General features: G+C 39.9%; 1 protein-coding gene across 1 annotated transcript in view; it reads right to left on the reverse strand.

The window, feature by feature from the left end:
- The window catches only part of ITGA2 (integrin subunit alpha 2), a 70619-nt gene that overhangs the window by 42450 nt on the left and 5750 nt on the right, over positions 1-22419 (reverse strand). The window contains exon 2 of the mRNA XM_061469400.1: positions 8977-9100. Within this exon, the coding sequence (XP_061325384.1) occupies positions 8977-9100 (124 nt within the window). The remainder of the gene's footprint in view (positions 1-8976; positions 9101-22419) is intronic.

Here is a 22419-nt window from a genome sequence, read left to right on the forward strand (position 1 = left end):
CATGAGGTTTTCCCTCCAATATCTGTTCCTCAAGACCACTTCAATTTTACCTGAAAGCCTTCACAAAGCTGGGAATACTGCTTGAATACCTATTTTTCAGCATAAGTCTATGAGAGAGTAAAACCAGCAGACAGTATAGGGCCACAAAGGGCTGGCAAAGACAATTCATTATACAGTTTAATGTCCAGTGAAATAAGGGTAAGGAAAAACATTATCATAAGAAGATGATCTCACGATATATGGAAAAAAAAGTGAAACAGTTCATTAGAAAGCAGAGACCGGGTTTTCACTCCAGCAGCAATATGGCTTTCCTTTCATACAGATTAGTCTATGGTTATACTTAATTCATTTATGGGACAGTAAGAGGACAAGAAATGGGATTCCAGTGTAGAACGTGGAGTATCACAAGAAAACGTGTTTTCTAGTAGGTCAACAGGTTGCTAAAAGCAAAATTGTTGCTCTGAAATTTTAAGTAAGTAGCTACAAGATAACAAGCCAAGAAACCTGGACTTGTGCAAAGCACTCGACACTGTCCCACACGACATCCTTGTCTCTAAATTGCAGAGACATCAATTTCATGGATGGACCACTCAGTGGATAAAGAATTGGCTGGATGGCCGCACACAGAGAGTTGTGGTCAATGGCTCAGTGTCCAGCTGGAGACCAGTAACGAGTGGTGTCCCTCAGAGATCGGTGTTGGGACCAGTCTTGTTCAACATCTTTGTCGCTGACATGGACAGTGGGATTGAGTGCGCCCTTGGCAAGTTTGCCGATGCCACCAAGCTGTGCGGTTTGGTTGATACACTGGAGGGAAGGAATGCCATCCAGAGGGACCTTGACACGCTTGTGCGGTGGGCTGATACCAACCTGATGAAGTTTAACCATGACAAGTGCAAGGTCCTACACCTGGGTCAGAGCAATCCCAGGCACAGCTACAGGTTGGGCAGAGAAGAGATTCAGAGCAGCCCTGTGGAGAAGGACTTGGGGGTGTTGGTCGATGAGAAAATGAACATGAGGCGGCTGCAGTGTGTGCTTGCAGCCCAGAAAGCCAACCGTATCCTGGGCTGCATTAAAAGGAGCATGACCAGCAGGTCGAAGGAGGTGATCCTGCCCCTCTACTCTGCTCTCGTGAGACCTCACTTGGAGTATTGTGTGCAGTTCTGGTGTCCTCAACATAAAAAGGACATGGAACTGTTGGAACAAGTCCAGAGAAGGGCCACGAGGATGATCAGGGGACTGGAGCACTTCCCATATGAAGATAGGCTGAGAAAGTTGGGGCTCTTCAGCCTGGAGAAGAGAAGGCTGCGTGGAGACCTCATAGCAGCCTTCCAGTATCTGAAGGGGGGCCTATAAGGGTGCTGGGGATGGACTCTTCGTTAGAGACTGTAGTGATAGGACAAGAGGTAATGGGTTAAAACTTAAACAGGGGAAGTTTAGATTGGATATAAGGAAGAAGTTCTTTCCTGTTAGGGTGGTGAGGCACTGGAATGGGTTGCCCAGGGAGGTTGTGAATGCTCCATCCCTGGTGGTGTTCAAGGCCAGGTTGGATGAAGCCTTGGGTGACATGGTTTAGTGTGAGGTGTCCCTGCCCATGGCAGGGGAGTTGGAACTAGATGATCTTAAGGTCCTTTCCAACCCTAACTATTCTATGATTCTATGAAAGCTGAAGAGGGACTTTGTACAGGGACAGGTGGTGACAGGACAAGGGGGAATGGCTTTAAACTGGGAGAGGGTAGATTTAGATTAGGTATCAGGAAGAAATTTTTTCCCGTAAGGGTGGTAAGTCCCTGGCACAGGTTGCCCAGAGAAGTTGTGTTTGCCCCATCCCTGGCAGCGTTCAAGGCCAGGCTGGACGGGGCTTTGAGCAACCTGGTCTAGTGGAAGGTGTCCCTGCCCATGGAATGGGATTGGAACTGGATGAACTATAAGGTCCATTCCAATCTAAACCATTCTGTGATTCTGTAATTCCAATGCAAGAACCTTGTACTATTAAAAGAACGCGTTGTTGTGTTTCAAAGCAATTGCTACATATCATACAAACTTTTCAGGAGTCCTCTGATTTTACTGCTGCAAGTTTATAATTAGTTTGGATAAAATAGCTTTGATAAAAACACATAGTTTTAGAAGCACAAGTAAGAGTTTGCATCCGTCTTAGCTTTCTCTAAGAAAATACTGCTAGTTGCATATTTTAGTTTACTTCATAGAAACATCTGGATTCGAAAAGACCTTTGAGATTATAATGTCCAACTGCTACCCCAGGACTGCCAAGTCCACCACTTCACTTAAAGCCTTGTTCGGGGTAACTTCAGATTCTGTCTCATGTGTATCAGAATATTTTAAAAATACCTGCTGCCTTCTCAATTACTTTGTTGAAAAACAGCGATTACACAGGCAGCAGGAACAGGATTTTGTGTACTTCTACCATCTCTAAACATGCCATTCATGTTCATATAAATAACTCTCTATATAAAACCACTATATGTTACCTTAGCTGTGAGGTAGCTTCTTATCTTCTTGCTACTTTCTGAGGCGTACAGTCTTTTCTGCACAGTGGAAACCAGAACCATCATAGCTGAGGACCCAGTAACCAGGGTTCATGAGAAACTATTCCATCAGTCATGAACCAATAGATGATGCAACCAACAAATACCTACAGTGACACAGAGGACTGGATCTGGTCAGTAGTGATTGTCAGGAGGAAAACATGCTATACAGCCTTCCCCCTTGTTAGGGACTATAGAGTTGATTACTGTTATAAAACACTAAGTGGGCTGATTGGAGAGAGAAAGGGCTAACAGTTTTCATGGAAACACAAAAGAGTTTAAAAAAGGATGGCAGCACTGCAGGTGTAATATCTGAAACTGGAACAGTTTTTCCACATTAACTGTGAAGCTGAACATTGCACTGTACATTTATAAATACTTGTATGTTTTTTCTAAGTTTCCCAGAAGCCAAATGTATTCCAGAGTCCTTGCCTGAGGACAGCTACTGTTCAAAGAATGACCTTAACAGATCTTGGAATGCTGGGAGGAACTCTTCATTAGGGACTGTAGTGACAGGACAAGGGGTAACGGGTTAAAACTTAAACAGGGGAAGTTTAGATTGGATATAAGGAGGAAATTCTTTCCTGTTAGGGTGGTGAGGCACTGGAATGGGTTGCCCAGGGAGGTTGTGAATGCTCCATCCCTGGCAGTGTTCAAGACCAGATTGAACGAGGCCTTGGATGATACGGTTTAGTGTGAGGTGTCCCTGCCCATGGCAAGGGGGTTGGAACTAGATGATGTTAAGGTCCTTTCCAACCCTAACTATTCTATGATTCTATGAAATACCCATGCACCACTCCGTCTGGAGACAAACACTATCCACAGAGTTTAGAAGAAGCAATTCTCTCCCTTTCAGCATGCATACTTATGCTCACTCTGGGCCTTAAGGTGCTCAGCAGTTATGTGAGCTCTGAAACTCATGTTTCCCCCAACCTCAACATTAATTCCAACCTAAACATCTATTTAAAACAAGGAATTATCACTCTTTATACAAAACCCACTTCTAGGACTCAATATTCACAACAATTACACTTTTGTTGGAACTACCCTTGTGGCTGTTGTGTGATACAGACAGAAAAATGTAAGCCAAACAAGGCAAACTCTTCTAATCTTAAACCCAAACTTAAATCTATGCCACCTGTGTCCAAAGCAAACTTAATTTTGTCTTTCATTTAGCTTGCACTCCTCATACTTTAGAAGTTATTATACTGTATTCCCCTTTGTTGTATTAGCTTTCTTTGTAGACTTGTAGCATGAAGAAATCTCAATGCTATAACATACTGTAAGCCAAAAAATGCCACCCTGTACACAGAATTTAACACTTAGAACTGTTACTGGCACTGTGATTTTCAGAAATGAACAGTTATTAACCGCTTTCCCTTATTTGACTTAATTAGCCTGTCCTGCCATCAATACTCTCCTGAGAAAAAGTTACTAACCAACTTTTGCAAAGCCTAGCCCTATATATTTGGTATTAATTGTCAAAGGTCCTAGGAAATAACTCAATTATTATTTCTTTCATATCCTGAGCCTTACTTAATACTAACCTTAATCTATATTAGAAATCAGCAAGTTCTTCTTGCCTTTGAAAAGTAACATAAACTATTACAATAGAGAGTTACACAATATCTGGGAAAATGCACGAGTATCTTTCTGAAACATCAGAAGTGAAGAAAGCAGAAGAGTATCTGGGTAGCATCCTGCTAACTACAGAGTATTTTTTACTGTGATTAAACAGGATGCACATAAAGCAGAATGAAACAGAATGGATCAGGAAAGAATGTAAGAAACGAAAACTAAAATACTTGAAAATGCTTGTTTCCAAATAAACTGTATAATGTATGGTGTGTTAATTAAGGATCCTTTTCAGCCATGAGTTAAATATTTTTTTTACAAAACTTTCTTATGTGTCCTTGTAGACTGTCTTAAAACAATACTATAGTGATTAGTGTGTAACACTGCCACTGTTTTTACTATTCGGCTCCTTAATAAGGCTCCAACACTGTACACAAAGCAATGGAACTACAGGAAGTCAAAGTTCAGCAGCAATGCCATACCACACAGGCTGCAGGAGTGGCAGATCAAAGTGCAACAGGAATTATTTCTGGGAAATTACACCATGACAAAGCTAGTAACTGGCAAAGTGTGATGTAGCAGAAAACAAAATCAGAATTCCCAGTGAAGGGCCGAATTCCCAGCTGTTGTCAGAGCAAGTTTTATATTTTCTCATTTCCTTTCTTTTTCTTTTTTTCATGCATTTGCTCTTTCATGTGTCTTCTAAACACAAAGATGGCTAATAGGAAATAGGAAAACAGAAGTAGAAAGGACCTTTTAAATCATCTGGCCCTTTCCCCTACAATTACAGGAAGTGATGAATAGATATGAAAACCAGAAAACTCTTCACTCTCAGAGATGCTTCTAAGCACACCCTGAACCACTTGTCACCATCTAGAACTTCCAATCTCTCAAAGAAAATACTCAAAACTTCAAAAACTACAGTGAGCTAGGGCAAGAAAGTTTAATTAACAAACTTAAAAGGTCTAGAAGACAGAAGGCAGAGCTGCTCCAAGCAGTGAAGAGGCAAACTGTAAGGCATGCAATCAGACTAAGCAAAAACTGGACGAAGAACTCAGTGTTAGCAGTGGTCCTGGCACTGAAAAGACAGAGCTGTAACAATAGCGGCTTTTTCTTAAAGAAAAAAAAAAAAAAGTTGGCAGAAATTACCCTCCTCATTAAAATTATAAGGCTTTAAAATGTATTGATTTCAACAACAGTTGCTACACAATGTGTCTTTTCAGCAAAAATACCTCATTTGTCTGAAGAGGCAGGACACCACCTTGGGAGAAAGGCCACTGGGCTGTGAGGACTAGTGGGAAGTATGTGGTGATTTTTAAAACTATTTAGTAGTGCAGTGATTATGTGATACACCAGCAAGGGCAGCGTAAAGTGTCATTACTGACATGATACGGAATGAAACAAGATACTTCAGAAAAATCCCATAAAAAATTCCAAAACAAAATTTAAAAAATCCAAATCATAAGCACACAGACACAACTGAGCAGTGTGACTGCAACTTGATACCAACCAGTTCCTCAGCAGCAGTCTGAGACTTTAGCACTGTTGTGGGATGTACCCACAGACTGAAGACACATTTGTGTAGAACAATGCATTTAGTTATATACTGTTATCCAATCTTCCTCACCTGGGACAGATATAAAACCAAGTATGAGCATGAAGTAAGTATTGCTATCTTTGCAGAATGTAGTATCAGCTTCTGTTCTGGGCATGCACATTCAAGACAAACTTGACAGGGTACAATCTGCCTTTCTAAAATATTGTGTTTATAAAATGACAGAACTTGATCTCAGTTTAAGGCTCAAATACAGGTGATTTCACGACAGGGAGAAAGAGTGTAAACTGAATGATGTTTCTGTAATTAGTTGTGTGATGGGCTGCCTAAACTTTTCTTACTGATGAGCTTCTTTGGTGTTCACAATTTTCCTTGAGTTCATTAAAGAGCTTCTGTTCAGAAAATCCCAGCAGACACCATGAAAAGCTTGAGCTGGGCTTGACTTGCAAGTTTGTCCTTATTTATGAGCCTCACATGCCATCAATGCTCATCAGTGCACGGCAGTTCAGTGTCCAATTATCCTGGATCATCTGACTCTAAACTAAAAGGGCTCCCTTGCTGGTTTGTGTCATGGTTTTCCAACATGTATAAGCCCCCTTTATAGACCTGTGCTGCTGGTTTGACTGTCTTCACTCTCTCTCTCTGAACTCATCTTCAACAAAAGTGATAACATACCACTGTCTGAAGTCCAACTTCTGCAAAGATTTTCCTCTCTTTATCATTTTCTATAGCTTTTATTGCCTCAGGAGATGTACCTCCCAGAAATACAGCTGAATAATGTAACTAGCATCTGTTGGTTTTTTTTCTGTATCTCTCCTTTGTAATCTTTGAGAGAGTACAGGAGGATTTTTAAAGCTGTATTTGATATAGCAGCATGTTATTTTATTAACAGAAGTGAGGTCTAGGAAGTGATGAAATTTCTGGAAGATCTCAGATTCTGGATAACCTCTCCTTTGGAGGAAGATGCCACTCCAGCAACATTTGATGTTGTGAGCAGCCCCACTGTGCCTGAACAACATTTTCAAGTGCATCACATTCTTGGTGCACAATGATGGTCTCCATAAAAGCATACAGCGATAAACACTTCCCTCTAACAGAAAGCAGCATCCCATTCTTATGCAAAGCTCAGACTGTTTATCTCACTCCTAACTCAGCCATGTCAACAAGGTCTTTGCACACAGACTGTAGCCTCTGCATTGCTTGTAGAAGAAACCAGCTCCACTGAACAGCTTGAGTGGTGTTGGGCTCTTAAATTTAAATACTGCACACAAGAAAAAAAAAAAAAGGAAAAAAAGGAAAATAGCTTAGAAATGAAGAGAACAAGACGGTAAACCATGACTGACTTTTTTTTAAGGTTGTTCAGTGATTTCTTGAGAGGGATACTGAAAAGACCTTTTCTTCACTGAAGAGTCTCTAACAAGTCACAGTTACTCAAACAAGAGCTGCTAGAATTCCCCTGATTTTTGGAGCTATGATCAGACACTGTGCAGTGAATGAACAAATAATGAAGTGCCTGTCTACAGAAGTTTTCCAGATTCATAATATTTTCATGCTTGGGAAGAGATTGGTTGGACTCAATGATCTTAAAGGTCTTTTCCAACCTAAATGATTCTATGATTCTGTATAATAGGAAAAGTTAACCGAAACTTACTCGATTTCCTGAACTTTATCACACATGATCCAAGAAAGTGGTAGTGGAGGGGTTTTATTATAAGTAAAAATTAAATAGGGAAATACAAAATTATCCAAAATTTATCTAGCTTGTAGATAAACGTACAAGGCGGCTAAAACATAGGACATAATTTCTCCATCTATGAGCCAAAGCATTCAGTTCACTTCAGCAGACATTCCTGAGCTCCTTCAATGGCTTTACAAAGAAGTTTCAAAGGAAGAGAGCTCTGATCTATGGGTGACTAAACACATCATTAAAGCAGGCAGAAACAAAGTGAGAAGCTGCTACATCAGTCAAGGAGTGGGGGTAGGCTGAGAGCCTACTCAATGAGTTCTCAGTTCAGAGGACACAGCTCTGCTCTCCTCTTACTTTTCCTCCTGGTCACTGGTGTTAAACAGTAATGCCAGAGATGCAGTGACATCTAGGTAGTCTTACATCTTTACATACGCAATCAATTGCAACTGCACAGCGTCTCTGTGCACAGCTATGCATAAATATCTCAGCTCAATATTTTTGTATGGTTGTCTTCTGCAAACTACTGTAAAATATATTTTCAAATGCATTTCTGTGAATTTCAGATTTTGACATCTTACTTTCTTTTTACTGAAAAAAGTTCAGCTACTTACTATTCTCCGATCATCACTTGAGCAAACATGCCACTTTGTCGCTATTTTGGTTCTGACACTGTTTCAAACCACAGAGAATGATACATCAAAATATTGTCTTGGCCTATGATAATATACATGACTTGTGCGACTTTCTGCTATAGACTTAATATTGTGCATACACAAATAACCACTCAAAGTAGTTAAGTACCACTGAACTATTTATAGTAATTCAGTCCTTGCCATAAAAGACACATTAAGTTTTGTGGTTGCTGAGACTGCAGAGGACAAAATAATGTGTCTTCCACTGAATGGACTTACTCTGGGTTAGTATTTTCAAGTTCTTTCCGAAACCAACATTACTATTAAAAATATTTTACTAATTGCTCATCAAGTCCAATGTTGTGACAACAGTGGATTTTGCATCAAATTTTATGGCCGAAGAGATGCAGCAGACAACAAGGCCTTTACTAAGATTTTGTTATTACATACAAGCAAACATGCCATCCCTTGAGAAGTGAATGTTTAATGCTGTATCATACACAAAATGATATAAGCTCACTTATTTTAATATTAATATTATCATTAATTAGAACTTCTCAGCCCTAATAATTTGTTTTACCTCAACAATGTTAAAATGGAAAAATATCCCGTGTACATGTCATGTGTAACAAACCAGGAAGGGATGAAATGAGTTAAAATTTTACAGAAATCATGAGTCTGAGGAAACTGGTGTACTGGACATGAAAGTAAAAGCTTAACAGAAGACCTCAGATTGCACAGTGTAAAGGGAAAAAAGCCTGAACCTTCAAATGCACCCATCTTTAAAATATTTCAACTTTTGTTTTAATAATGTAAGTATTTATTCTAATATGAAAATGAGTTAATCAGAACACATTTAAATGAAATGCAGAATAATAAAAGAAAAGTAAATTTCAACAGTTTTTTCCCTAACCTTTAACTGGACATATAACAAGCTGTTCAAGCTACCTTTAACTGGACATATAACAAGCTGTTCAAGCTTACCATTTGCCTTGTTCATTTATAATCTGCTGAACTGTATATCCAAACTGTTCTCTTGATGGACCAGAAAATATTTTTGCTTCTAGTAGCCCAACATTGTAGGCTTCACAGCAGTTATGAAGAATGCCTGTTAACAGAAACATTATGATTACCACAGAAGCAATTAAAGAAGAATTTTGATCCCAGTGAAAAAGCCTCTTCATCTGTGCCAGCTCCCCCAGTGCAAGAAAATAAAACGTAGCCTTTGATACATACAAGAAAAAAAACACAGCCCTTTTGCCTACAGCACCCATCTGCCCATGCGTAATGCTTGTCTAGCACTCTTTACATGTATTATAATATTGTGGATAGAGACAAATGACTCATTCATTGTTTGCCTTAACAGAAGTTGCAGCATTACGAACAGGAATGTTTTAGCTGAAGGGAGGCAAGAAATATGATTCAGAGGTCTGTTATCCTCTTTTATCTTAAGGCATAAGTTATGCTTATGGCACAGCAAACACAACATCAGCCTGCTGAGGTACAAAGAGTCATAAATTGGAAAAAGACCTTTAAGACCATTGAGTCCAACATTAACTTAGCACTGCCAAGTCAACCACTAAACCACATCCCTAAGTTCTGCATCTATATGTCTTTTAAATACCTCCGGGGATGGTGACTCAACCACTTCCCTGGGAAGCCTGTTCCAATGCTTGACAACACTTTCAGTGAATAAATTTTTCCCAATACCCAATCTAAACCTCCCCTGGAACAACTTTAAGCTGGTTTATGTTGTTCTATACTACCTGGGAGAAGAATCCAACACCCACCTCTCTTCATCCTCTTTTCAGGTAGTTTTAGAGAGTGATAAGGTCCCCCCTGAGCCTTCTCTTTGCCAGACTAAACCCCCCCAGGTCCCTCAGCTGTTTCCCATCACACTTGTGCTCCAGACCCTGCACCAGCTTCTTGCTCCTCTCTGGACCTGCTCCAGCACCTCAATGTCTCTCTTGTAGTGAGGGGCCCAGAACTGAACACAGGATTTGAGGTGCAGCCTCACCAGTGCCAGTAAAAGGGATGATCATTGCCCTGGCCCTGCTGCCCACACCACAGCTGACACAGGCCAGGATGCTGTTTGCCTTCTTGTCTGCCTGGGCACAAGCTGGATCATGCCCAGCTCCATCAATCAGCACCACCAGGTCCTTTTCCATGAGCAGCTTTCCAGCCACTCTGCCCCAAGCCTGTAGCATTGCAGGGGGTTGGTGTGGCCCATATGCAGGACCGAGCACTCTGCCTTGTTGAACCTCATACCATTGGCCACAGCACATCAATCCAGCCTGTCCAGATCCCTCTGCAGAGCCTTCCTATCCTCCAGCTGATCAACACTTCTGCCCAACTTGGTGTCATCTGCAAACTCACTGTGGGTGCACTTGATCCCCTCATCCAGGTCACTGATAAAGACATTAAACAGAACTGGCCCCAGTACTAAGCCCTGGGGAAAAGCACTTGTGCCCGGCTGCCAACTGGATTTAACTCCATTCACCGTAACTATTTGGGCCTGGACATCCAGCTAGTTTTCATTAAAATGAAAATGCACTGACTATAACTGCTAATAACTTTTATATTCTAGTGTCTATCTTCAACTTAATGTTTGAAAGACTGGAAGAAAAACCAGATCTTCTACTGCATCAGATAATCTACACTTTTGAGTCATTTTATTATCACTCCAGAAGCCTTTGTTTTCAGTCCAAACAGTCTGAACAGTTGTCCAAACAGGAAAACTTAGAAATACAAACATGCAAGATATAACTTCAGTAATAAATCATGACACTTAACACTGAAACTCCACTTTGCTCTTGTCATGGCATTAACTGTTTTTTCCTTGGGCACTTGCGTGCCTGGGAATAAGGGTATGCCACTTCATGTCATTTGGGGGGGGGGGGGGGGTACTGAAAGTGCGGGCTAGGGACAAGGTCCTAAATATCATGAGTTTGCAGGGCCTGATTTCTTTCTGATCAAGAGCCGTAGGTGAACATCTAGGAGAATGTCCACTACAGAAACTGCAGGAAAAAAGTCCCCTAAAAGCCAGGAGTAGATAAGTCCTCCTCCAGCTCAGAGGTGCCAGGACTGAGACAACAGTGGGATCCCAAGAACAAGCCACAGCCCAGCTGAGGAACATCTCAGGGCTCCTGAAAACCCCTCAAAAATGTCAGCAGTGGAAGAAACAATCACAGGTCATGTTTTCTGTGACCTGTGATTGCATTGTGCAGTTACTGCCCAAGGTTCACAGGTGAGGCAGGTTCACACTGTTGCTCACTGGTTAGACAGCATCCTCCATGTTTCCCCTCCCTTCCTGTGTGCCCAGTCACAATGAGTTTACACACAAAATATGCCTCACCATAGTTACTTAGTCTGAGTCATTTTGTAGTAAATTGGCAGCCTTTACGATAATTCCTATAACAGAGACCCTTTAAAGAGACGTGTCAATCTGTGTGGAGACCTCATAGCAGCCTTCCAGTATCTGAAGGGGGCCTACAAGGATGTGGGGAGGGACTCTTCATTAGGGACTGTAGTGATAGGACAAGGGGTAACGGGTTCAAACTTAAACAGGGGAAGTTCAGCTTAGATATAATGAAGAAGTTCTTTACTGTGCAGGCGGTGAGGCACAGGGGTTGCCCAAAGAGTGGTAAGTGAGGAATGGGTTGCCCAAAGAAGTGGTAAGTGCTACATCCCTGGCAGTCTTCAAGGCTAGGTTAGATGGAGTCTTGGATGACATCGTTTAATGTGAGGTGTCCCTGCCCATGGCAGGGGGGGTGGAACTAGATAATCTTAAGGTCCTTTCCAAACCAAACTATTCTATGATTCTATGATCTTTGGCATCTCCAAATGTAAGACTAAATTTGAAGAGTTCCTCTAATTTTGCTGGCAGAGAAGACGTTGTCGTAACTCTCTTCCAGGTCCCAACATCGTTAGAGATAAATACATTTCCTGAGTCATGTTATTTAAGACTGGGGAAGAGAATGTGTGCAGACATATCATCCTGTGTTTTCAATACTTCGGACATTAAACACAACCACATATATTCGTAGCTTGTGTCTCATTTTTTGGGGAGGGAAGAGTTTTATGATCTAATATACTTTCATTTTATCAAACTATTTTGCTTATGTGATATCCTAGGTTTATTTCTGGGATTGATGTTTCCAAATTATATTATCTTCAGTCAGAAATCAAGCACAATTTACCAGTGCCCCATTCTCAGAGGCTACAGGAGAATATACTGCAATGCCATCCCACATACAACTAAAGGAAAAGAGTAACTCTCCAAGTTATATGGTGCACATGGAAATAAATGCTGGCTTTTGAATGAAAAGCCTAAAGTATCCAAGAATGATAAACATTTCTAGGCTGACCTCAAATCCAATGGCTTCTAGGGAAAAACTCTTGAATCTCTGGACTATTACAGTCAGCAGCAACTCACACTGCTAGTCAAGTGGTAACTTTGCTAAATGTCTTCTGTCTAAATGCATGGGGCAACCTCAGTGCAAATGCACAGAAGATTTTTAGAATTGTGTCAGAGGTGAGGGGTTTTTAAATGTTGCAGCCAGGGCAGAAATTTCCAGAACTGGATAAAACTATAGAGATAGATATCACAACCAACAGCCTGAAGCGATGCTCCCTTGCTGGTTCAAATTCCTTAGGGTGCTGTCACAGGTCAGACAGGGGCAACACAACACATGCTGGCCTATGGGCTGCCTGTCGTTCTTCCCCACTTGTCCTCCTGCAGGCACTGCAGCAACCCTTCCAGGGACACTCTTCTGGTCCTGCTTTCTCCAAGATGGGGGCTGATTCCAAGGAGCAAAGATAATGCTTGGCCCAGACTGGGGATTTTTCAGCTCCTTGCAGCTCCTCAGGACTTAGGGAAGCAATGTTCTTTTTTTCTCCCCAGCTTCTCACCCTGTCTCCTCACTGAACCATTCCACCCATCTTTCCAATTTACACTGGGGCTTGACTGTATTCTTTTTAACAATTTGCACTACTGCAACGTCAGAGCACTGCTCTTTGAGGGCAAGAATTTCTACCTAGAATAATGGGAGAAGTGTCTGCTGGGCAGGTCTCTTCTCAAAACTTCCTCTGTCACCCTCGCTTGCTGGCCAGGGAGCTAGTCAAAGAGAGCAAAAAGAAAAGAGCTAAAAAGCAACCAGAAAAACACACTTCTGAAGATGTGAGGTCATTGACAATCTTCTTATGGATCAGCTTTGTCTCTTGCTCATGACCGCTTTGCAAAATCAAAGTATAAAAGCTGGAAAATACACTGACCCACCAAGAACATTATAAGATAAACCATACATTCAGCATATTTCAGTCACAGTTGTTTTATATTCCACATTTTTATAATCATTAGCAGGTTTTAAATATTTAGATCTACTCCACAAAAATCTTACTTAGTTTGGGTCTAGCTAGTGTATACTTGCTATAACACACTAGGCATTTTCCTGCCATTTTCCTCTGTCTTATATAGTGCTTACACTATAAGGAAATCTTTTATCCATTTTGTACATTTATCTAAATACAGTATTCAGAACAAGAAATTCAAGCATTTGTAGCCAAAAAAAGAGAAAATGCTAAGTTTCCTTGAAACCTATTTTAAGCCTGAGCCAGAATAAGAGGGTCTCTTATGCCTTAAAAGAGTGCCAATCGTTGAAGCATCTAGATTCAAACTACTGTATATTCTAGGCTGGAAATACTCAGTATCTGTTGCTGCCTTCAGGCAATGAACTTTGATAATTTAGAATCTTGAAATAGAGAAAACTAATTCACTATCCGGATTTTAATAGCTTTTGGTGACAGACTTCTATGTGACCTAACAATCATGGTAAGATTAGTTGGGCAAGTAAAAATCCACTTCCTAACTTTTGTCTGTAAATGGCACTTTCTTTACACTCACATAAACAGACTGAGTGGAACAAAGGAAGCCAGAAACAAGCCTAAAGCTTTTGAAGGCCCCTCTGAAGACTTCAAAAGCAGCAGTTTCCCTCTGTTGGCTGGTTAGGGGGCTTGGGTGCTTTGGCTTAAAGAGGACACCTTCCTCAAGCAGAATAGCTCCCAAAAACTTTCAGACATGAAAAGTTAGGAAAAAATCATCAACGGGATAGATAAAAGGATCCATAACCTTTCCAATAAACTCCATTATCTCTTTGCATTGTATTTTTTTTTCTGGGAATTCCCATGTTTCAGCAACTGCATTATTGCAGTGTATACCTGCAGAGCTACAATGTAGGAGTATAGCTGCTTATATACTTCTGCACCACCATTTTATTGCTCCTAGTAGGATAAAAACCAATACATGTTCTGACTGTGCACCTTTAAGCCTGAACGTGTGGGAATTCTTCTGTAACTATAAATGACATCTCTAATGATGGCTCTAATGCCTTTGTTCGCTGCCGTTGAAGTACAAGCTGAAGCAAGTTTATTGAAGTAATAGTTTGTATTAGGTACACACAGTTCCTAATTGGTTTGATTTTGTAAGCAAAGCTCACAGCTTAAAGTGAGCAAGCAGAAAATGTCTGTTGGGTAATCAATCATTTAATGTCATAATTATAATAACTATCTGATTGTAACCCCTTATTCAAAGAAGTTTTTCGCCATACTGATTAATGTAATTGGATGAGAAAAAATGAAATCAGATTTTGTGTGTTTAATTACTTGGTTTGCAAAATGAGTTTATAAAAGTTTAATAAAATATGCTAAGAATTTTATTAATTTGCATTTTGTGTCATAAGTGTCATAATGAACACATCATTTTGTTTGCAGTCTAAATAATAAAATTGACTTTTCAGTCACTTTATACTACGTTGCAAAGGTGATGCTCCAATTTCAGATGGCAATATATGACAGAATCCCATAATCATACAGACGCAGTTATGCCACATCTCATCTCTCAGGAAATCACCCGGTCAAATAGAGGCATTCACTGCTGCTGTTATTTATAGCTGGCATCAAACAGGTCTGGCAATCACAGTATAAATTAAAAAGAAGACACGATGGAATTTGACCACTGAGTCCTAAGGATCCACCTCACACTACACGTTAGTTTTAAATTTATCTAGTATTAACTTTGCCAGTAAGAAACTTTACAATGAAGGAAACTTCATCACCTTTTTTTCCCTAAAGGTATGGTGTTTGCTTCTTTCAACAAGTATTAGCAATAGAACAGAAAAAAAATTTGTTATATAATGCAGCAAAGCAACCATTTGTCTTTATGAGTGAGCATTCACACCGCTAATAATGCCAGAAGAGGGAAAAGAAAGAGCCTCTGTTGTCAGCTCCCCTCAGCTCAGTATCACAGCCACAGGTACAACCACTGCCCCTTTTGCCATCTCTAACAGGACAGAAGACCCTGACAAACCCAAAGTCATCAGCATGCTAGGGGATTTGAGGGTGGAAGGGGAAAGCATGCAGTCACTACAGAAGAGCAAGATCATGACCTTGCATTAGGGTAAAACCAAGATAGAATTACACACATCCTTGCACAAGATTTTTTAGTCCATGAATGGTTTGGAAGAGGCGGGGGTGTGAGAAGTGTGTCAAGAAAATCTGACTGGATTATTATCTGCTTCCTGAAGCAGTTTCATAGACTAGCAGCCAGTGAAATGTGTACAACCTACATTGCCTTAATTGCTCAGTCTAGTGTTTTTAAAGTAGCTATTCTTTCCAGAAGAGGGTATCATTACTTTACCCTTTATGTTAGTATGCTCCTAGAGAGCCACTACAAGTTCCACAATGAAAATTTTCCCTTTGATCTCAAAGATTTCTTCCTCCAAATAACGTATCAGCATGGCCCTGAAGCCTGTCAGACCCTGCTGGCGACACAGAAAAGACAGGGGTAGGAGAGCTGAGAGAAGTCATAACTCTTGCTGTCTACTGGGTTCATCTCACAACAGATTGTGAACACTGGCTCAAGCTTTCATCATAACTGAAGTATATCTAAGAGCTCCCTTTGAGGTGGATTTTCTGGTGGTTTGTGCCGTACAAGGTCACACTGGATCTCCTCAGTTGTCTGGGAACTTGTAAAAAAACCTTTTGTCCTCTCTCCCATACCCAACTATTTATTCTTTTTCATCCCTCTGCAAAAATTTGCAGAAACCAGCTCACAGGTTCTAAAGTCAGTAAAGGAATACAGGCACTTACAGATACCATTTGCACTATAATCACCTCCTGTCCTTGAAATATTAGGCAGAAGGTGGAATGAAGGCAGAAAGGGAAAGTAATTAAGTTATGAAAGAGGGCAGTCAAGTAGTATTTGCTTCATGTTAAATGTATTTACTGTTACTTTTCTCCTTTTTTTTCTTTCTTCCTTTTTTTTTTTTTTTTAACAGCAACAATATTTTGGTGTAAGAGTAAGAGTAAAGTTACTCTCATTATTCAGAACCTATGTTATCAGACCAATAATCCAACTGTAATTAGTCAACTGTTCTTCCGGAGTAAGCTTTTCAAATTATGGGTTGTTTTAATAAATCCATTGTGTTTTGAAGGTTTTACTGACAAGACTGTAAATATATAGAAGACAAAACAAACAGCATGCAGTTACTTGATTCCGTTGAACTGCAGTACAGATACTCTTCCTTGTGGCTTTTTTCAGAAACCACTGAGCAATTTTCACTGCAATGACCTTGTTCAAGGAAGAAGCAAGTCTACCCAAAAAAGGAACCCACCCTCCCCCCACAACGTGTAAGTCTTGAGCCTGATCTGCTTTACTGTAGTGGTACATGCACTGTGCACATGCACAGACAATGACATAAAATCAAGCTCATGTAAAGGAATTCTATACTGGTTGCAATGTTTGGGGCTTTTCTGTAAATGAGCATAAATATGAAAGACCTTTTCAATACATCTTTAGTATACTCGGTCAGGGCTATAGGGAATCCAACCCACTTAACGGAAAAGTATATTACCCTTTACCCAATATGGCTAATACAAGTAAAAAACATTTTCTCATTAATTATCTCCTGTATATTTACTTCTCTATTTTTGGTATTTTTTTTCTTCAGTATATACAAACAATGGCTAGTAGGTATCCAGCTCATGTACTGAAATAGCAGGTTTACAATCACAGTTAATCTGTTTTTATTTTAAATCAAACAGCTTTCTTACTGAGAACAACCTTCTAAACAAAGACAACAGGAACCTCTGACAGGAATCAAAAAGAGCAGAGAATGCAATTGGCAAGAATCTGGACTTTTCGTACTAAAACTTGAGTTTCTTACAATCCTCACTTCAGTTACTTTGTTGATATTTCACTATGTTTGCAGAAGCATTAAAAGGCAAGTCTTCATTATAGTGCTTCACCTATTTCTTTTACTTTCTTTTATCTTAAGACTGACACTTTTTTCACATCAGCAATAGTATCTCAAGCTATTTAATAATTAATAGAGATTATAATGCTCAGTGTAGAAATAAATTATATGCCACAAACCCCAAACCAAACAAACAAACAAGAAAAAATCCAAAACCAAACCCAACCCACATACCCAGAACAAAGGAAAAACAATGCCTCATTTAGTAATAATACTCCCTCCTGCCCCTCTTCTTCCACTCCCCCCATCAAGTTTTCTTGGCTTAGTTGGCCAACTTCTTCTTCCTGGAAGTAGGTCAGCTTCCAGGCTGAAAGCCTCCAAGCATGTGAGAGCCTGAGTCACTGCCTTTCAATTACAACTGTTTATGATCCAAGAAGCTGCACTGAAGTGTTACCAATAACATGCTATAAAAGCAATCCAAACATGATATGACACATAAATTGTGAATGAAAAGTTGGAGAGACTGGGATAACATGACTAGGTGCTGTCTATTTTACTGTTCTGGCACTGCTGCACAGTAAGAGATCTAATTAAATTTACCCATGACTGCATTAGTTACTCCAAAAGACTTGTCTTTTTCCTGATAACTCCCTATTTGTAGCCCACACATTGCTCTCCTTAGGGCATACAAACAAAATGCTCTTCATCTGGAGTTAAAAAATCTCAACTATCTACTGTACATACAAGGACTGACTCCAAAGAAATGCTTAAGAGCAGTTCCTGCAGGACTGACAACTTCCTGTATGTTTTTAATATAGACAGCAAGTATTCAAGCCTACTCAAATTTATTGTCCTGGCATGTTTCCATCATTAATTTCAGTGGGAAAACTTTCTTTTATAGAAAACTCACATAAATGGCATCTTTTTAACATGACCTGCAGTGTTTCTTTTCTTTTATCTTGGAACAACAAACAGGATTATTTCAACTTTGTCCTTAGAGTACCACAATTTGTTCTCAACAGTACCACAAAGAGATTAGAAGTACATGAGGCTAACAATCTGTACACACATATGTTATATACAAAGTTATGTCACTGACTTCACATGTAATGATTAAAAAACTTTGCATGCTTCCCCATGATAAAAGCTGACTTTTCAACTGGCATTTCACTCCAGCAAATTCTCTTCCCTTGTGTCCATATTATCAGTTGTTGACCCTTCTTTTAAACCACCATTATTTCCAAATATAGTCACAGGGAATCATGCACCACGTTACAACTGTAAGGGAGGAAATGCATGTCATCACAGAGAAACCAATGTGACTGCTATCTCTATACTTTATTTGCCACATTTGCTCATCTCAACTTCTATGAAATCATGTTTGTACACAGACAAAAATGCATACTTCACACAGGTCTCAAGAAGACAGGAAGGCAACCAAAGGTGTCTGTATTTCCCTATCCATATCACACTCTAGGCTTTTTGAAAATTTCAGTGTATTATACCATACTAGTATATTGTATTATATTTATTATATCATTGTTAAATGTGACCTGGAAAGGCTAAACCAGAAAAAGGCTGAGGGACCTGCCATCACCCCCCTCTGCCACTCCAGTATCATAGCCTGCAGCAGGAAGACTGCAGTAGCTCGAGATGGACACCACCATCACACCGTTTAGGACATGGTGTTTAGGACCCTGCTCCTCCCTCACAGCTCCTCAAGGGCTAGCCAGACAACCCCAGAAACAACAACAGTCTCAGCTGTAAAAAGTTTGCTACATCAGCTTCCTGCAACAAGAAAACCTCCACAGGATATATAATACAATAGTTGGAAGAGCTATAATTATCAGAACTTTTGTTTTCCTATAGCAGACTTAACTACTATTCCTTCCCCCCCCCCCCCGATCGTAATGGGAGTTCTTGGCCTGGCAGCCTGAATGTTAGGTAGATGGTCTGAAATTCTTTTTTAATACACATTGAAATGATCAATTCTGGTACCAGGCAGTGTATAGGCAGAATTTAGGCTCAATAAAATGAGGAAAACAATCCAAGAAACCCAGGCTTTGGTAGCTACCTAACCTAGAATGAATTCAAAATTATCTGACACATAGGTTGCATAGTGAAAAGTTGCATAAAAATTTAGAATATGATACAGTTGTAGAAGCACCCCTGTCTAAGAGCAAGGTATCCTACCCTACTGCAGACTCACTCTGGTAGAAGCATTGCCTCCTATGGCTAGAGGTAATGAATGCTTCCCAATTAAATAATTTCTCCTCTAAGTGATTTAACTGAATAGCTAAATAACTTAATTTATGCACTGTCTACTTAACAAACGTGAATTGCATTAGCAGTCCAAAAGGACCAACTCAGAACCCCTATCCTCCCAGCTAAGTGCCACAGACATTAGGCCACAGGCAAGATTTGGTTTTGCTTGTCTGTCTGGAAACATAAATGTGCATCCCAGGATGAGCAGAGATCTGGTTTCAATATTGGAGAGTGTTTCTCTTGGCTATTTTATTGCCTTGTAGCAAAGACGCTTCTGGGAAAGTCTGGGAGGTGAGGGTCCACTGCCATGAGCCTTAAGGGAGAACTAAGCCGATGTTTCCCAGGTGACTATTACCATCACTTCTAAGGCAGCTACGTCCTGATAAAGCTGAACTGGACACCTACCACCCAGAATTCTTTCCCCACCCTTGACCTCAAAGGAAGGAGGCACCTCACACAGGTGCCTGAGACAGATGGAGTTCAAACACCCCCCCACTGTTTAATTGCATGAGCCTTCCTGCTTTGCAACCAAATGTTTTTCATGCACTTTAAAAGTGTCTGAATGTCTCTGCTGCATCCAAGGCACCTAACTCTGCACTGTGGGGCAGAGGAATGAGGTTTCAGGTGCAGTGGGACTGCAGCACGTACCCTCACAGTCCTCAGCCTGCTCACTAGACACTGCATGCCTGTGGTCAGGTGAGTGACTAGCTATCTCTAGTCAGGGTACGGAAAGAAGTTATCTTTTTTTGTAAAATGCAGTCATTGTACATTTTGGGGTCAGAGAAAAGGACCCAAGTACATTTAAGAAGAGCTTTCTGGAGATAATGCTTGCTTCCACAAAAGCAGAACAGTTGCTTTTTGTCTTCAGAGAAGCGAAGCCTATTGTACCTGTCAACTTCTCAGAAAGACAACTCCAGAGACTCAAAGTTTGTTGGGCTTTTTTAGTGTTCAATATGATGAACTGGCCTTGGGCAGTTTGGAAAAGAAAAAAAAAAAAGAGCGAGTAGCGACAGTGAAATTAAAGGATATTTTGCTGCATTCAAACGAACAACTATTATTAGCAGAGCTACTAAAGGATTACTATACAAGCAGTGTTGCTTGTCCTTTCTTCTGTTTATTGTTTTGCCTATTTTAATAAAAGAATTACTTTTTTTTCAGTAATTTCTACTGTCCTAAATTTGACCTATATGTATTTTAGGCATATTTAAATGAGAACTTTATTTGGTGAGCATACTTTGTGTCAGGACGCTTAAACTTTTCTTCCACTTAGAAAATTTTCATTTGAGAAACTGCAGCTAAATCTGAGTTTAACATCTATCAATCCAATCAGTTCTATGTGCATTTGAAGCACTGCATATAAAGATAACTGAATTTTATGCTACACAGTAGGCATACTGGATTAAATTGCTCTCAAATTCATTATTAGAGCTCTACTCTTATTGTCTTATATTTTACAGCTAAGAAAATAGAATCAATGACAAACTATTTAAGAAAATGTTGTGCCTTTCTTCAGTTAGCAATTACCGTTCTCCTCAAATAGAAAATGCAAATAAGGATAAAAGCACAGAAACTATTGAGTCACACACCCTCCATTGCAATCATAACCATCTAGGTCACACTAGTTGCCATGGGACAAGATATCCCATCTGCTTCTGTCCAGAGAGGTGTACATAAAGGGGGTTCTTCTGTGGTTTACTTTCCTTATTGTAGCAAGTTGCTATTAAGAAATGAGGCCAGTAACCCTTGACACAGGTTGCCCTGATTTGGACACCTACATAGATGTTCAGCTAACTATAAGAACAGGGCCAGCCAAGAGTAAATTTAGGCTTAAAATCCAGGAATTTCCTGATATGTTGTTTTAGCAAATTATTCAATGAAGTAGAATTTTTATTTTTTTATTTTTTTTACTCGGTGCACTTTTGCAGTTGAAGGGAGACATAAATGCAACAATCACAACAACTAAGAAGTTATGAGAAGTGACTGCTGTGTATGTGAAAAAGGTAAACAGGCTGTTAGCTAATCCAGCTGTTTTACCTGTGGGCAGCTGCCTTACTCCTGGCAGCACAAAGCATGACACAAACACTTCCCCCAAAAAGTTCACTACTTCTAATAATGGCAGCCATCACCGCAGTAAGCTCGTGAGCCAAACGTGAGTCAGCTACTCCTCATTCAGACAAAAACCTGATCTTGCCATCAGTTGAGGTAGTTATTTTCTGGATAATCCAATGGTTAAGGCAGCCTGGGCATCTGCAGTCTTATTACTGCATACAGCTTTATGTTGCAGCCTTAACACAGCACCAACTGCTGCCAGCTTCCTTGTTTTTATATTATAGTTTTATTTTCTGTTTTATTATTTTTACTATTTATCTATTTTTATTTTTAATCTTAATTTTTTAACAGTTATTTGTTTATATATTTATATTTGAATAGTTCTCTAGAGAAGCAGAGAATTAGACTGATAAATAGACGTAAGGTAAAAACATAATGCAATCTTTCCCCACCACCACCCTCAATCACCATTATTTCCCGTGGTATTTCCACTGTGCAATATGTTCCTTTCCAAAGAGTCTGTTAACAGTAATTTTCCTCAAGGTTTCTTTTTTGTCTGTTCTTCAGAAATAACGAACAGTATTAGCCAAGAAAATTTGCATGATTAAAAAATATCCTGTATGAAATAAAGAAAGAATGATGAACTTGGAAGCAGGATACAAAGGGCAAAATAGATCACGAATAAGGCACGAGAGTTCCACCAGGGCTGTGCATAACTTCCAAGCCCTTCATCCTGTCTACCAGTAATGTGAAAGGGACAAAAGAATCCGTGACATTCATCATGTGTGACATTCAACCATGCAGATGTCATTTGGTTACACACAAGATGTCTTTGCTCGTCCTGCATTCAAAGAGCCTGTGT

The sequence above is a fragment of the Pezoporus flaviventris genome, unplaced genomic scaffold (genome assembly GCF_033815535.1).
Source record: "Pezoporus flaviventris isolate CSIRO_AGI_PZ_B2104156 unplaced genomic scaffold, CSIRO_AGI_Pfla_v1 ptg000057l, whole genome shotgun sequence".
Lineage (NCBI taxonomy): Eukaryota > Metazoa > Chordata > Aves > Psittaciformes > Psittacidae > Pezoporus > Pezoporus flaviventris.